The 18,172-nt window shown below is 36.4% G+C and overlaps 1 protein-coding gene across 4 annotated transcripts in view; it reads left to right on the top strand.

Annotated features, from left to right (window-relative positions):
- Positions 1–18,172, top strand: part of cwf19l1 (CWF19 like cell cycle control factor 1) — a 75,804-nt gene that overhangs the window by 15,553 nt on the left and 42,079 nt on the right. For 3 of the 4 annotated variants that reach the window (XM_080207267.1, XM_080207263.1, XM_080207264.1), the window contains exons 2-10: positions 2,810–2,894; positions 7,497–7,581; positions 8,903–9,004; positions 9,169–9,383; positions 9,771–9,889; positions 10,959–11,043; positions 12,546–12,686; positions 14,360–14,465; positions 16,870–16,949. In XM_080207267.1, the coding sequence (XP_080063393.1) occupies positions 2,810–2,894; positions 7,497–7,581; positions 8,903–9,004; positions 9,169–9,383; positions 9,771–9,889; positions 10,959–11,043; positions 12,546–12,686; positions 14,360–14,465; positions 16,870–16,949 (1,018 nt within the window). Of the gene's footprint in view, positions 1–553; positions 577–2,809; positions 2,895–7,496; positions 7,582–8,902; positions 9,005–9,168; positions 9,384–9,770; positions 9,890–10,958; positions 11,044–12,545; positions 12,687–14,359; positions 14,466–16,869; positions 16,950–18,172 lie in introns of those variants that run through there. The other variant, XM_080207265.1, reaches the window with a different exon arrangement.

Below are 18,172 nucleotides of genomic sequence, written 5' to 3' on the forward strand. Positions count from 1 at the left end.
GGGGGAGGGGTGAGAGTAGAGGCACGGGAGGTGGGTTGGACATGACTGAGAGCCCTGTCAATTGTAGTGAGTGTGAAATCAGGAAGAAGGAAGTCCCGTCAGTAATGCCATTTTGGAAAGTGGCATCATTGAAATGGATGTGTCAGAGGCGATGGAATTGAGAGAATGGCATGGAGTCCTTACAGGATATGGAATATGGGGAGCTGCTGTTGGGGTAGCTGTGAGAGTTGGTGCACTTCCAATGGATACTAATGAATAGTCTCTCAGTAGAAATGGAGAGTTAGAGGTCAAGGAAGGGAAGGGAAAAGTTGGTGTTGGACCATGTGAAGGTGAAAGGGCATGGAAATTGAAATCAAAATTGATAAATTTTCCCAGGTCCAGACAAGGACATGAAGTAGCATCAAAATCGTCACTGATATACCAATAAGAGTTGTAGAAAGGGGCTGGCAAAAAGAATGTCCCTCAAACCTCATAGAGAGGTACCCATAACCACACCTTTTACTTAGAGGATGTGAGACAATAAATAAACAAGCTAAAGGAGAAATTAAGAGAGAGGACCAGTTCAGCTATGTGGAGGTAAGTGGGAATTGTTCTGGGCTTGTTCCACGAAGAAGCGGAGAGCCCTCAACCCTGCTGTGGGGTGGAAATATAGAGGGATTGGATGTCTATAGTAAAGAGGAGATGTTTAGGGTTGGGAAATTGTAAGTTGTTGACGTGATGTAGGGCATCAGAGGAATTCCCGATGCAGGTGGGAAGGGACTGGACAAGAGGAGAGCAGATGGAGTAGAGGGAGTTCAGTGGGGAATAGGCTGACATGATGGACCTACCGTGATAGTCGTGTTTTGGGCAGGAGGTAAAAGCAGGTTATCTGGTTTTGGGACGTTGAAATTTGAAGTTGTGGCGAGAAGATCTTCAGAGGAGAAGAGATTACTGATTGTCCTGGAAATAATGGCTTGATGATCGGTGGTGGGGTCATGTTCCAATGTTCCTGGGGGAGGTAGGAGGAAGTGTCTGAGAGTTGGTGCTCAACCCCTGCAAGATACAGATCAGTGTGTCAGGCAATAACTGCACTTGTCGGTGGGTTTGACGACAAAGTCAGGGTTGGATCTACAAGAGTGGAATGCAGTAAATTCAGAAGAGACAGGTTAGAGTAGGTGAGAGTAGAGAAAGCGAGACAGTCATTGTCACGTTGACGGTTTTCAATTAAAGGATTAAGTGCAGGAAGAATATTAGAGGCAAGAGAAAGGATCTTTAGTAAGTGGAAAGGACTGCTGCCCAAAGAAGTGAGGATGGAGACAAAGGCAGCAGCAGAAGAAGATTTCAGCATCATGTGAGCCTAAAATTCATTGAGTGTGGGGTGTAAGGCATAAAGTTGAGTCCTTTGCTGAGTATGACCTCAGAGAGAGGAAGGTCAGAGGATATGGTGAATTCAAGGTAAAGACTGAGATTAGAAGGGATAGGGGTCTGAGGGACAGGAAGCAGTGGAGGATCCTGAATGCATGTTAGTACTGAGTGTTGTTGGATCTTGTGTTCCTTAACGCCTGACAAGAAGAGAAAAGGTTTCTTGTTAAGGTGTCGGATAAAACGAAGACCGAAATGAAACTGGGGACAAGGATTCTGATGAATGTGGAGGCTCTATGTCATGGCCATTGTGTGAACTAGAGAAAGTGTTATTTTTGTAGGAAGTGAGAAGATAATTAAATGAGTGGCACAATTAAATTTATTTTGCATGTGTTGCTACTTGATTGTCAAACTGGACAAAATTCAGATTTCAGCATATATTCAATTCTGACATAGTTTTCAAGGGAAATTATAGTGCTGTTTTTCTTGGTCCACTTCAGCTGAATTTGTGCAGGTTTCTTTATTAAATAAATGTAGTTCAAAATTATAAAGTAACGCAGCAAAGAATATAAATGTTTCCTATACAAAGTATATTGTATCATCACAGTTTTTGTTAATTGAATGAAAGAGCCATATTTCTCAGGTGTAAACTGATGTAAAATGGAATTGAATATTTTTATGATTGCAAATATACAGTGCTAGAGTCATTGGTTCATAAAGAGATCATTAATTTGAATTGGTCTGGAGACCCTTTTAAATAAACTTCAATAGAGTATAGGTTGGTACAATGATAATTCTTTTCTGATTCACAAATACATTTTTAATTTGTATTACTTCTGATACATCAGCTGGTCTGTTCCAGGGAGATGCATTCAACAGCAGCTCAGGCTACTTCAAGATAATCTTTGAACACATATTTTTGTAGGGGCATGTTAATTGGGAGCTGAAGCTAATACCTACAACTTAAGGTGGTGTACAGAGAGACCAAAGAGGGACAGAAGAAATATTTGCAATCTGATTGTTTATCATAAAGATGCTTCCATAACTCTGCAACTCTGGACAATGTTGCCTTGCTTTGATAGTGGATGAAATGTCTTTAAATCTCACAGTGAGGAAGTTGATTTGCCCGAGCTGATTGTTTAGGATTTCATATCACAATATAATTCAGTTTTGCAACTACTTTAATGATCAACTGATTACTTCAATTATATGTTGTCTTGTAACCTTGGCACGTAGATGACTCAAGTTATTTTTTGCTGAAAAGTATGTTTTTGAACTACACTGAGAATATGTGGTTCAAATGTACAAAAAATATTTGAGGAAAATGGTCTTTTGTTAATCCTAACAATTTCTGTACTGTTTTCTTTTTCATCCTTCCAATAAATAAAAAGTGATTATTTTGAAAGCAATTGTTTTGGATTGTGCTGACTTCAACAAAAATAATATGCATGCTTCTTTTACTTTTCAGGCTGGCTTGTGGTGATGTTGAAGGAAAACTGAATGCATTGTTTACCAGAGTGCGATCAATTCAAAAGAAAAGCGGGGATTTTGACGTGAGAACATATTGTCAAATGACATTTGTTTGTAAATACCACTTCGAAAAGTATTGAAACATCTGATTATAATATAAAGTTATGTGCGTTGTATTATAATCTATGCAAAATTCAAATTGGCCATTAAAGAAAGTGTAATTTAGTTTTGTGATAAATAGGATTTGCATTGTTTGAAAGTGTTTATCGTGTAGTAGTAAGTGGCTTTATCTGGGTTAGAGTCACAGCCATTTTAATGATGGTCAAACTTTCTAAAATCTTAAAACATGTTATTGAAATAATATTTTAGTTGCATCTTGAGTTGCTTCCTCCCTAGACACTGCAAGACTACACTTACTGAATTTAAAGCATTGGGTGACTTGAGTTTTGGACTCATGAAGAAATGGTTAAAGTTTGCATGGAAAATAAATCCAGCTCTATCTTTAAGAATGAAAGTATATTTTCCTTCTCCATTCATAAACTTATACGTTGAATACCTTGCAGGTGAAGCTGAGCTGCATACAAATTTTGTATCAGCTTAGCTCACCAGTATTTATTGTTTTGAGATGATTGAGTCTCACTTTGTTTCTCAAATAATGAGATTTTGTTTTAGCACAGTGATCCCAAAGTCTGGAGAGAGTGGAATCAGGGTGTTGTAAACTACTCCCAGAAATTGTGATCAAGAATTTTGAAATTCAATTACTTTACATTTCTGCAAACCATTTTATTCTCTATCATGTATTTTCATTTTTAATTGTTTAGTGGTATAAGGGGTTTTTTGGTACATGTTTTCTTCAGTATTGTTGGAAGTGCATGAATGATTTGACTGGTTTCAGGTGTACTATAATCTATTATGAGATTGCTAAAATGGTATCTAGTATTTGTTTAATTTGTAAGACGTAGGTAACAAATTGTTGAATATAAAGCAGCAGTGTTGATAAAGTCAGTTGATGGGAAACTAAGAACTTTGCTGTTTGAATCTAAAATTGAAATTTTGAAGCTAATCACAGAATTGCTACGACTCAACCCAATTGGCCCATTGTGTCTGCACCGACTCTCCAAACGAGCATTATAGCTTAGTGCCACTCCCCTACCTTTTCCCCATACCCCTATATCTTGTTTCTATTCAAGTAGTTACCTAATACCTTGATTGAATATGCCTCCACCACAGTTTCAGGCAGTGCATTCCAGATCAGAATCATTCATTTTGTGAAAAAGCGTTTTTTCACCTCATACTTGCAAATTACTTAAAACTGTGCGCTCTTGTTCTTAATCTTTGTACAAGCGGAAATAGTTTTTCCCATCTTCTGTCAGTCCCCCTCCATGATCTTGAACTTTTCTATCAAATCTCCTCTTAGTCTTCTCTCCAAGGAAAATATTGTCAATACCTCAATCTATCCGCATAAATGAAATTTCTCATCCCTGGAACTATTCTTGTAAACCTCTTCTGCACTTTCTCCAGTGCATTCACATCTTCCTACAGTGTGGTGCTCCGAATTGTATACAAAGTTCTTGCTGAAGTCTAACTAGTGTCTTGTACAAGTTCAGCATAACTTCCTTGAACATGTACTCAATGTCTCCAATAATAAATGTGCTTTATTAACTGCTCTCCACCTATCCTGCCACCTTCAATGATCTATGCATATATATACCCAGGTCCCTGTGCTCCTGTACCTCTTATTTTGACCCTCACGTTCTTCCTAGCACAGTGCATCACCTGATACTTCTCTGCATTGAACTTCATCTGCTGCCTATCTGTCCAATTCACCAACTTCTTTGTCCTTCTGATGTTCTACACAGTCCTCTTCATAGTTTATAATATTTCCCAGCTTTGTATCATTCGCAAACTTTGAGTCTGTCCTCTGCACACTAAGATCTAGATAACTAATGTATATCAAGAAAAGCAAAGGCCCTGGAACATCACTACAAACCATCCAGTCGGAAAAAGTATTCAGTGACCGTTACTCTGTGCTTCTTGCTCAGACAGTTTTGTATCTACATTTCTACTGATCCTTTTATTCCATGAGCAATGACTTCTCAAGTCTGTTCTATGGCATTGTATCAAATGCCTTCCAAAAGTTCAAATTCGCTACGTCAACCCTTTCTGTTACTTCCGGGGAAAAATCTCCAAGTTAGTTAAACATGATTTTCCCGTTTAGAAATCCACACTGGCTTTTCTTAATCAACCCAAAATTTTCCAACATGACCACTAATTCTATCTCGATTAATCAATTTTACTAAAAGCAAATACTGCAGATGCTGGAAATTTTGAAATAAAAACAAAAAATGTTGGATAATTGCAGCAGTTCTGGCAGAATCTGTGGAGAGAAACAGTCTGATCTAAGTGACCTTTCTACACAAGGGTGATTTGGATCCGGAACATTAATACTGATGTTTAACTGACATGGTTTGTAATCGCTGGGCTATGTTCACAACCTTTTTTTGGAAAGCTGTTACATTTGCAATTCTGCAGTCCTCTAGTCCCTTCCCTGAGTCTAGAGAAGATTGGAAGATTATGGACAGCACTCCTGCAATTTCCATTCTCTCTTCCTTCAATGTTGTTGGATATATCTGATTTGGTTCTGGTGCCTTACAAATTTCAGTCGGAACATTCTTTTCATCACACTTTCTCCATATAAATTTGAACCCTTCCAGGGAAAAAAATTAACGTAAATTGTCTACATTGAAGATTAACCTGCAATTATATTTTGTGCATGTGCTATTGTGGAGTCCAACACTTGGTCCCTCCTCTCTTGTCCAGCACTTAGTGCCTCCTTCATAAGAAATAGAAGCAGGAGTAGGCCAGCAGTCCCGCCATTTAATATGATCATGGTTGACCTATGCCAGTCTCAATTTTCTGTGCTATTTCCCCATAGTGCTTTATTCCTCAGTCGATAAAATATTTATCCTAACTTTGGATATTTGTAATGATCTGGCCTCCAACACCCTTTGGGACAAAGAATTCCAGAGATTCGCCACCCTCTGTGAGAAGAAATTTCTCTGCACCTCAGTTTTAAATGACCAGCCCTTAATCTTATAGTTATGTCCCCCATGTTTGAGACTCTCCCACTAGTGAAAACATCTCACCACCTATCTTCTCAAGGTCCCTCGGGATCTTGTGCCTTTGAATAAGGTCACTTAAACTCCAAGGAATACAGCCCTAGACTATTTATTCTCTCTTGATAGGACATCCCTCTCATCCTTGGAATTAACCTAGTGAATCTCATTTGGACTGTCTCCAATATTACGTTATCCTTTTTTTAGCTAAGGGAACCAAAACTCTAGACAGTATTCCAGATCAAGCCTCACCAACCCTCTGCACAATTGCAACAAAACGTCCCTATTTTCAAACTCCAATCCCTTTGCAATAAAAGCTAAAATGTCATTTGCCTCCTTAACTACTTGTTGGACCTGCTTGCTAGCTTCTTGTGATTCATGTATTAGAGTACCTAGATCTCTCTGTACTCCACTTGCCTTTACTCTGTCTCCATTTAGGCAACCTGCCTTTTGCTTTCTCCTACCAAAATGCATGACCTCGCACTTCCCACTATTAAACTTCTATTTGCCAGGTTGTTTTCCAGTTACCCAAACAATCTATATCCTGTTGCAGAATCACAGTATCCTCATCTCAATATGCCCTTCCATTTATCTTTTTATCATCAACAAATTTGGAAACCTTCCATTTTGTTCATTCCTCCAGGTCATCAATGTAAATAATGAACAATTACAGGCCAAGAATTGATGCCTTTGATATTCCACTAGTTGTATCTTTCTAGCCTGAAAAGGACCCATTTATACCACATCTGTTTTCTATGTGACAGCCAGTTTTTAGTCCATGCTAACACACTTCCTCCAATTCTTCCAGTGAGTTTTTATTTTATGCACCAATTCCTTATGCAGAACCTTGTCAAATGTGCTTTGGAAATTTAAATACACTACACTTATGGGTTACCCTCTAACCTCCCTGTTACGTTCTCTAATTTGAGTAAATTTATCAACGTGATTTATCTTTCATAAAACCCCATGTTTGATTATATCTAGCTTTCCTAAGTGGTTAGCTTTTCCTCTTTGATTATTGCCTATAATAGATAAATTAACTGGCCTATAGTTCCCTCCCTTTTTCCTTTCTCCCTTTATTTTCTTTTCCGCTATTTGATCTCCGGCAGTTGGTCCCTTCTTTGTCTCCTGACATTCGGCCCCTTTTTTTTATTCTTTTGTGGGACACGGGTGTTTCTGGCTGGCCAGCAATTATTGTCCATCCCTAGTTGCCTAAGGGCAGTTGAGAGTCAACCACATTGCTGTGGCTCTAGAGTCACATATAGGCCAGGGCAGGTAAGGATGGCAGATTTCCTTCCCTAAAGGACATCAGTGAACAAGACCCCTTGCCCTCCCCCTCCGCCTCCCCCTCCCCTTTGTTGTGTAATTTGCACCAGATGTTTAATAATTACAAATAAATTCACTTCGATTCTTTGAAGTACTAGAGAGAAGATGACAGTTTCCGCGTGTAAAGTCTATTAAAAATAATGTTTTAATTCAGAATCTGATTGGAACTTGATGATTCAAAGTCTCTTGAGTAGGGGGAAAGATCTAAATCTGCAGATTGATGTATGATTTCTTTGTTTACAGTTGCTTTTGTGTGTGGGAAATTTCTTCGGAACCACAGCAGAGGCGGAATCAGAATGGGCAGAATACAAATCCGGAACCAAGAAAGGTAAATCTTCATTAACTAAATTTCTGTACCAATCTTGAAAATACTTGATTGTGGCAAAGTTCTTGTCACTTCTGATAAGCATTAGTATCACCACAGAAGCTAATTACAAATTTTAATCTATTTTTAATGCCACCAGGCATGCGGCAGTGCCAAGGGGGTGGGGTTTAGGGGGCAGTGCCAAGGGGATGGGGGCGATTGGTGGGAGTGAGGGGTCCAAATTATATTGACAGTGATGACCTGCAGTGTACAGCGTGTGGGAGATTCGAGCCTGAGCTCACTGAAACAAATTCTTCCTGCCAATTCAGCACTTAGAATTTTTTTGGGAGAATCATCCCCTCAATTTCTACTTGCTGAAAGAAAAGATCAGTTGTTTTCAGGCAAACTTGTATCTTCCAGCACATGCATCTCATTAACATGTGAGCAACATGGCTATTTGCACTTGACTCTTATCCAGAAAATAGAAGCACTCAAACTGGGTTTTATCTGCACTTCGTATTGCAGGACAACTGTTAGCACCAATTTGTCTGCTTTATGTGGTGGTTGTATTGTGCAACTTCGGAAGCCTTTGATAACTGAAATGATGCATGCTATATTTATAGATTTCTATTCTTGGTGGTGAAAGAAAAATATCATATGGCTGACACTAGTATAAATGACCTTAAGTTATTTGCACTATTAAAATAATTATACGTGGAACTGGTAATTGACAATGCTAATATTGTTTGCATTATAATATTACTATACATTAAAATATTATATACATTAAAATATTGTTTGCAGCCAACAGGTGTGATTGATTCCTAGATACCTCAACTGCACCCTTCCCCAGTTAATATCCAATGCTTTATTTTACACCAAGCATATTGCATTAATGTTGTAGAGTGCTTTAAATCTTGCTTGTTGCTGTACCTTCCCCTTAAAGCTAGCACACAATAAGTGCAGAATCAACATCAAACTAAAGGAGAAAGAGTAGAGAGAATAGCATTTAAGAGAGGTTTATAGGTTTGCAACTAATCAGCATGAACTATGCCGTTGTACATTTTCAATAAACTGCTACAATGCAAGTGAAGGTGCACTTTCGTGCATCCTGGTCATTTTGATTTATTGTAGAATGGTATAACATTTATTTTGATAAATTTTAAGTTTTATTTTCAGTGGTAGTTCATCAATAAAATTAGAAGCTTAGTTAGTTATGAACAAAAAATTGGAAACAACAGAATTCAGTGACTCAGATTTGAATTTTTTTCTCCTAAGATTCATCGGAAATGTATTATTTGGGTCATATATTTTAATAAGTGTGTGTGTGTTTTCTTTTTTTTAGTTCCCATGCAAGTATACATATTGGGAGCCAACAATCAGGAGACCTCAAAATATTTCCCAGATATAGATGGGTGCGAATTGGCAGAAAACATTACTTATTTAGGTATGTATTATATTTCATAGTTTGATTTATCCACATTATGGATGTGCATTATTAACATTGTGAAACATTAACTGATTCAATTACAAGTGTTTAATTTTTAATAAAACTACTTAATCTTATTCTGATAGGCTTTTCTTTAATTTTGGCATGATGTATTCCTATAGGTCGCAAGGGTGTTTTTACAGGTGCATCAGGTCTGCAGATTGCTTACTTGAGTGGCACTGAAGCCCAACATGAACCCGCACCTGCTTATTGCTTTACATCAAAAGATGTGACTGCGCTAAAGAGCTCACTAACAGCCAGCTCCAAATTCAAGGGCGTGGATATACTGTTGACATCACAGTGGCCAAAAGGAGTGTGGCAATATGGAAATAGTGTGGTCAGTTTCTTTGCTTAAGTTTTTAATTAAAAAAAAATTGCATCATGATCTTATAAAAATATAATGCACTTCAGTTTGTGCATAGGATCATGATTGCAGAATTGCAAGCCAGATATGTTATTTATGCATTATATATAAGATAGAAAAAATGTCTTACTACAGCATGACAAAATTGGGTTATATTGGGGAAGTTTTGAAATTGTTAAAAGTGTTTGAATAAAAATCTCACTGGTAGGTTTTTGATTTTGATTAAATATTCTTCTGTTATATAATTTACAAAATGTAAGAATTAGAGAAAGTGACATAATTGAAAGTATTAAGACTAATGTTCTAATAAAGCCTCGTGAAAATCAAAGTAGAAACTAATGACTTTAATATCTTTGACAGGAAACTATTGATACCAAGTCATGTGGCTCCATCTCTGTAGCTCATCTTGCATTTGCTTTAAAACCACGATATCATTTTGCTGCATTGGAAGGAGCCAATTATGAAAGATTGCCTTACAGGTATCATTATGATCATTTAAATTGTTAACCAACAGTTATATCGATATGCATGAGGTATCTTGTTCTGTGAAATTCTTCCCTATGAGATGTAAGTTCAATCATCACTGATCTTTGTAACAGAAAGCAGTGTGATTTTCTTGTTGGTTGGTGGGGGACTTTAAAAGCATTGAAAATAGTTTGAATTACTTCAGATAAAGTCACTGGGGAGGGAGGTTGCAGAAGTGAGGTATTCCGCATTTTACTTTACATTGAATAAGCATAAAGATATTCCATGGTTCATAATGATTGATGATCTCGATGTCTGGAGATGGGGGTCATATGTCTGCTCTTCCAATCGAGCTGAACTAGGTTACTGTACCTATGTGAATATTATTTGATAAAACAAGAAAAAAACAAATAATTGCATTCTAAACCCAGTTTTTTTGCACTGATTCAGATATTCCATGATATGTAAATAGGTTTTAGTGGATTTGGACTATGTCTTTTGTGTCAGAAAGCTAGTGAAATTTTGAGTAACAATCAGAGGGTCTTCTAAAGTTGACCTGATGTGTAAAGAATATGTACTAAAACTAATATTCCTTTCTATGAAAGGTGATCATTCTTATTATTGTTCAGTTGCATATACTGAAGCTGAAGGGCATAGTCCAAATCCACTAAAACCTATTTGCATATCATGGATCAGTGCACAAAAGCTGGGTTTAGAATGCAATTATTTGTTTTTTTTTCTTGTTTTATCGATGGGCTAAATGGCCTCCTGCACTGTAGGAATCTATGATTTTATGATTTGTACTTAACTGTAGAATTAACACGAGCTGACCTATCTTCACTAAGCATCTTTCTTTGTGCGGTACTTTTATTAGCACAGGCCTCTATGTTGATAAAAAGCAGGAACTTTGGCTGTTTAATCCCTTTAATACTTTATGAAACTAAAGTTGATTAACAGAGTGCTTGAGCTGGTAACATAAAACTCAAGCAACACAGGTTGAATCCAAAACTGTTCTGGTCAGTGTAATTTTGTGATTAAATTGGTGTCTGCCATACAATAAAAAGTTAATTTTTGTTTGTATAGAAACCATGTGATACTACAGGAAAATGCACAGCATGTGAGCAGATTCATAGCACTGGCAAATCTCAGCAATTCCAGTAAGAAAAAGGCAAGTAGCAAAATCCAAAATTATCAGAATGGTTATACTTTGGGAGAGCATATTCTAAATTTAAATGTTAATTTAGACTTTCCTGTTGAGTTCATGTTTTTTTACTGTTTTTCTATATTTATTGAACCTGCATTTGTCATTTAATACTAATAATGCAATCACTGTCTGAAATTCCTCTCATCAGCTTTCTCCATTAAAACAGTAACAGGAAGCTTCAGACGCCGTATAAATTTTGTACTAGTGTGTCATTAAGACTATTTGATCTATAATTATTGTCCCATTTGGGAACTGGGCGTAAAATTAATTGCCTTTTGTGATTGCTGTACTTTTGCCAAATACCAATAATGTGTTAAAAAGTTCAAACTGTGATGGGTCATATTGTACTCTTCTGTGCTGTTACCATTCTATGATTCTTTGATACTTTGTGTTCATTAGCCATGCTCAGTGGTAGCCCTCTTGCCTCTGAGTCATAAAGTCATGGGTTCAGGCATTTCTAGGCAACTGAAAACACAATCTAAGTTGAAAATGTTGCTCTGTCTAAGATGCTGTCATTTGAATCAGTGCAAAAACAAACCTATGACATTTTTGGAGCAGCAGCAGAATTCTAGCATCCTGCCCAGTGTCGTCTTCAATCAACACCCCAAAAACAAAGCTGCTGCTCATGCTCTGCAAAATTTAAATGTGTAATTGCCCAATTAGTAGCATGGCTGCATTTCAAAAGTGGCTGCCATATACTTTTGGGCGTTCTGAGGCTGTGAAACGTGCCATCAAAATGCAAGCTCTTCTACCTGTTAGTATAGAGTGTTTACTTTATTTTGTCATTTTTGATTTCGACATTTAGAGTGTTTGTTTGAGCTGTTATGGCCATAGGTATTTGTTTTTTAATTTGTTTATGCATAACTTAAATTTTGGAAGTTCTTTAAAAAAAAGTAGATCAAATAAAGTAATTTCTCCTAAATAAAAAAACATTGATCTTTATTTCCAAAAACATGTTGAAAATTAAATTGTATGTAATCTTAACTGTTTCTAAAACTAGTAATTATTCTAATCTAAACATTTCTCAAAGAAAATTGATCTTTTTTGCTTCACCACCCATCACCTTCATGTTTGTGAGCTCTTTCTCAAACATTTGATGTCCTCTTTTGATTTAAATGGATGAATAGGAAACATGCTCTAGCCACCATCTGTTTTAATCACTTGCTAGGTTGACCATACCTCTTCCAATCTATTAAATGGAGTTGTATGCTTGATCTTTCATCTGACCAGTCTCTGGTGCAGTTTATTAGTATTATGTATATTTGCATAGATCTATTTTAGTTTTAATAATTTTCTTGTTTTATTATTTGTTCAAAGCTGCTTTCCTTGAACTTAATGAGAAATCACTCTTGAAAAAATATGATTCCAATTTAAGTAACTTTATGATGTTTTCAATTTCTTAGATTTTTTGGCTTATAAACACCAGAATTTATATTTGTTTTTCTGATTTGACTTTCTTTTCATAGTACTTGTATGCATTTAACATAATGCCATTAAGCTCTATGGATCCAGCTGAACTAGTGAAACAACCTTTGGATGTCACAGAAAGTCCATACAGGAAAATGACTAAGGAATTTCAGAAACCTATTCTAGGGGAAACTGCAACGGTATGTATATGTAGCAGGCCCTTTTTTTATAATTTTAGTTCTAAAAATTTAATACAACAAATCCCTCTTTTTTTTAAAAAAAAAAGCTATTTTCCCCTCGATAGACCCAAAACACATTCTGTTTGTAGTTATCTAACATCTTGAAATCAACTTTTGGTAGTGTAATGTGGCATTTTTCCATTTTATTTATATGTCTGGGTACAATGTATGACACACAGTTCTCCTCTTCCTTCACTCTGATAACCCCATCCTCAGAGCTTTGAATTTTGTTCATATTTTATTAAATCTCCAGACTGCAAAAGCTTACTAACTAAAATAAAATGTTGTTTTAAACTTTATCTAATATGGACTGATTTAAATGTGTCACCATGTAGTTTGATTTTTATTTGTTCCTACTAAATCTTAGATATTGTTATCCATTGGCTTTTTTTGTTCCAAAAATTGTGTTTCTATAGAGCAACCTTATTCAACTTATCTATAATTCAACATATATCAAAAGTATTTGTGAAATGATTTATTGGGTTTAATAAAATGTGCAGGATGGAGGACGTTTGTGCAATATAACCATTCTTCTCAGCATGATTGGAAATTTAGTCAAAGGTGTATAATGAGAGCAGTAGAACTGACACTTCTCCAATAATTGTGTAAAAAATTTGAGGCAGTAGCTCATAAAATTTAATGCAATTTCAGGATATTTAAGCTGTTTTTAGAAAATCTGAAATATGCTGAAAATGAATTCTGTCATGCATTTATCATGCAATTTTTGTGTTATTCTGTAGTTCTTCTATGAAGCTTTAGTATGCACTATCAGTTGTATAAAGAAATTTGTGGTCCTTGTCGAACTGATTTGTTAGACAATGAGTGTGCAGTGGATGCAATATATTTGGACTTTCAGAAAGCCATGAACTGCCATCAGAAGACATTTTGGAAAGATCCAGGCCCAGCACATTAATGCGTAAAGTGGTGGTATGGATAAGGGGTGACTAAGATAGAAAAGCCATAAAGATAAATTAATAGTTTTCAGATTGTGTAGATCATGGTGCCCCTGGGATGTGTTGAGGGCTGATAGTTGTGGTGAGGGACTTGCAAAAATTAGGATTCTATTCCCTGGAGCATAGAAGGTCTGAGAAATATACAGAATCTTGTGAACAGTTAATGAGAAACAGTGACAGATTATTCTGTTATCTGCTTAATAGAAAGGAACATAGAATATGGACTATATCACTATTATTTGCTGAAGCTAAAAAAAAACTCTATTTGAAAAAGAAAAGAGGAGGAAAAGCAGGTTAAGAAATTATAATGTGGCACAAATTGAAATGCCTGTGATTGTTATGAAATATTTTGCTCATCATAAATTGATTGCAAATGTTAAATGCTTCTTTTGAATTCCAAGAGTAGTTTTACTGAGGTCTCATCTTGCAGTTTTTGATATCCGTGATCCATGGGTGTCATGCTGGATTACTATTAGCATCTTCAGTAAGACAGACTAGTTGGGGGATCTACTTGTAATCAGCCTGTACAAGAACTTCCAAATTTCTGTGCAGCGTAATGTTATTAGTTCTGCTCTGCTTTTTTAAAAAAAACTTCCCTTCACTGGTTTTTTTTTTTCAGTATAGCAGCTTTAAAATTTATAATTTACTATTTGTTGCTCTAATAGCTGTTTTAATTTGCAGGAAGAGCCTCAGTTCTTCTTTGATTTAAGCAAACGAGAAGGAAAGAAAAGATCTTCTGAAGGAGGAAGACCTTCACCTCATCAGTCAAAACAACCCAGAAAGCCACGTAAGTGTTTGAAAAACTTGGATTTGTGAGCAAGCATTCCGTTTTTCTTTCTCTGACTAGAATTGGAAAGTAGCACAGAAACCATTTTAAAAGAAATCCTTTCAAGATTTAAAAACATCATTTGTGATTTTCTTAAGGTAATGTTTCTTTGACATTAGAGGTCAATTTTCTTTCTCTTGACCTGTTTGTTGCAAAATCTTAATGTCAAAAATGTCTGTCCTCGTTCATGGCTGGGATCCTTCAATGTCATGGAAAGTGAATGGAGTTTTAACTAGAATGCCAAATCCTCTGTTCACACTTGCAGTGGGTTGCAGCATGGATGAGATTGGAGAATCACGCCATAAGAGTATTAAAAAAGCTTTAAGAAAATTATTTAAGGTTGTGATCAACACTACTCTCAGTAGCCCACCAAGTCACACTAAGCCTATAAATTTTTGTCATCTTTCTTATTGCGCCCTACCCATTTTCAGTTTTATTTAGGTTTCTGCCTGCTTTTGTAATGGAGCAATTTTGTTGGCTGAGCTTTCAGTCTGTTTAAAGAGAAACTAAGCATAGAGTGTTTAATACATTATTTAACTTGCATTGCCTGTAACTAAATCATAGAAGCATCAAATGCTCAATAACTAGCTAGGCCAGATAGCTTGTCATGTTTGCAGCTTGGTCTAAGATCCAGATTGCTCACTCACCAATTAAGTAAGTGGGGGAAAATATATTTTTTAAGCCCAGTCAGGGACTGTTTGAAATCCCAGACTGCAATATTCCTGTGCTGTCAATATTAAACAGCTTAATAGTATACAAATTAATTCATATATATTTATCTTTCAAACCTTCTGTTATTTCTGCTTAGTAAGAAGTAAGCAGTTGACATTTCTGGTAATTTTGTCTTCTTCATAATCCCTCAAAAAATGAATATTTTCATAGCCTGTATAAAAATTGTTTTCTCCCACTTTTCACTTGTTAATTAAGTGTACCATAGTACATACGTTAGTTCTATGTTAAATTCTGAAATCCTCCTACAAAAGGGAGGAGCATTAAATTTCAAATGGAAAACTATTTATGTGATATAATTTTGCATTTTCCTTTGAACATGGAGGATGTCAATAAAATGACATTCTCTTCTCAATCTTTACATTGAACAAACAAAAAAACCTCAAATGTGTTTACAGTATGCTATGTTAATTAAGCCACACTGGCAAAGTTTTTCCCAATTTGGTGCTGAAACATGGTGACTTCTTGAAAGCTGTGCCCAGCATACCCCTAATTCCATGGTTTACTCTCATTCTGTGCTTTTAAAACTCTATTCTAACCATATTATCTTTCTCTATACCCTAACTGAGTGTGACACAAATTCTGTACCCTCTCCTTTCCTTCTCTATGTACTGTGTGCTTTGTCTATATAGTGTGCAAGAAACAATACTTTTCACTGTATTCTAACAATGTGACAATAATAAATCAAATCAAACCTACGTGGCTACAATATCTTGCCTCCATCGCGAAGTTATAGTAATGTTAACTTAATGCCAAAATGTTTTTGTTGGATTTGAGAATCATGCAACATTACATTTTGACTCCATTTGATATAAAGGTGGAGTTAACCGGGGAAGTATATTCTAATGAGATATTTTATTATCCTTGAAGCCAGGTGTCTTACATTTTTTCTTGTTTCTCAAAGCCCTTTTGTTACTATCGTATGATTTGAACAGCTGATTAGAATCCCTCAGAGAAGATATTTTATTCGGTTACCTTTCCTCTGTCCCTGCACCCAACCCCTTCCTGTTAAATGGTGAATGTTAGGCTGTGAAACATTCCCTATTGTATTATTAGAGTATATTTCACAATGCTGCAGCAGGAGACCTAAAGTGCTTCTATTGAGTATAATAATTAAGAGACATAGCAACTAAATATAAATGTATTATTTTTAAACATTGGGGATTATAAGAATATACTTTATAACCAGGTAGATAATAATGCACAATCCAAACTTTAAATTTCTATCCTTTGTGAGGAAAGAGCCCAAAGTATCAGCTGCAGTTGGCCACACATTTGTTTTAAGATTTCTGCAAATCTTTTCTGTTCCCTTCATTCACTTCTTTCAATTCTCTCATTCATCACCTGTTTTTCAAAAACATGATTCGTTCTGTGATCCAATTCCATTAGCAGCTCTATTTTATCTCACTAATTAGCCATCTTTGCTTGAAGCACAGTGTTAGTAAGCTGCTACTCGTGCAGAATGAAAGGAGGATATCAAAACCAATCCTACATGTCCTGTTTCCACAAGGAAGTAACATCATTTGTTATTGTTTCCTTGAAAGCCCCCTCCCAAAAATTGTTGTTGTAGCAAACATTTTGTTATTCTTGATGTAAAATTAAGCACACACCTGACATTTTACATGTTTCTTCGCAGCTCAGCCTATGGGTCCTTGCTGGTTCTGCCTTGCTAGTCCTGAAGTTGAAAAGCACTTAGTTATCAGTATTGGTACGCACGTAAGTACTGGACGTGCACTTTGGTGCTCTTTCTTGAAAGTATCTTCTAATGTGAACCTTTTGAGGATTGGTTGCCATTGAAGCACAAGAGCATTTGAAACAATTATTTAAGAATTCTCTATGATGTGTTTATTTGCAGCATTGCTGCTATGGCTACAATTGATCTACCTGACTCTGTCAGATAAAATTAACTAATGCTGCTGCATCTTGATTTGCTATGATCATCCTCTCTAGTGAGGTTGGAGACAGTTGCACTAATCAGTGTGCAACCATCAGTTTTCAATGTTCAAGATCATTTGCACCTCCTCAGAAACTGAAGCAGTCTATGCCAATATGCTGTAAAACATGGACAACATTCAGGCTTGGACTGAAAAGTGGCAAGTAATAAACGCCACACAGTTCCTAACTGGCTGAGGTTACCAGCTGTGGACCCCTTCACAATCTTTCCCCTCACCTGAGGTGTAATGATCTTCAGGTTAAATCGCCACCAGTCAGCTCTCCCCTCTGCCTATGGCCATCTGGGATGATGGTGACTTTACTCACATTATACAAGATACACTGCAGAAATTCACCATGAATCCTTCAACAGCAGTTTCCAAATCTGACCTCTATTGTCTAAAAGGACAAGGGCAGCAGACACATGGAAACATCACACCTGCAATTGCCCCCCCAAGCCATTTAGATTTGGAACTATAATGACAGTCTTTCTCTGTTGTGGGATCAATATCCTGGAACTTCCTAACAGCACTATGTCCACACCAGATGAACTGCACCAGTTTGAGAAGATGGCTTACCAGCATCTTCTCAAGGGCAATGAGGGATGGGTAACAATGCTTGCGTTCACTTATCATGAAAGAATAAAAAATGCCTCTGGTAAGAGTAGCCAGCAACTTTGACTATGAGTAAACCCAACACTAGACCTACTAATATAGACTAACAGCAAGAAAATAAAGTTGATTTTTACACAACAATGTATGTGCAATTGCTATAGTTTTTTGCTCCTGGCTCACTGAGGAATTTGCCCTGTAGTGTAAGTATTCCAGAATTCCACATTAGCAGTGACCATTAGAGCTCTTTATGATAATATTCAAGTATGTGGCACAAACACTCAGATGTCAACTGAGAAACTGATGTTTAAGCTTGTGATTTTCCTGCTGGGTAACTTATTGGATTACATAAAAATCTGAAGTTGAATAAACTACCTTCTAGAAAATGCATTTATG

This window comes from Carcharhinus amblyrhynchos, chromosome 19 (assembly GCF_965287045.1).
Source record: "Carcharhinus amblyrhynchos chromosome 19, sCarAmb.v2.hapA, whole genome shotgun sequence".
NCBI lineage: Eukaryota > Metazoa > Chordata > Chondrichthyes > Carcharhiniformes > Carcharhinidae > Carcharhinus > Carcharhinus amblyrhynchos.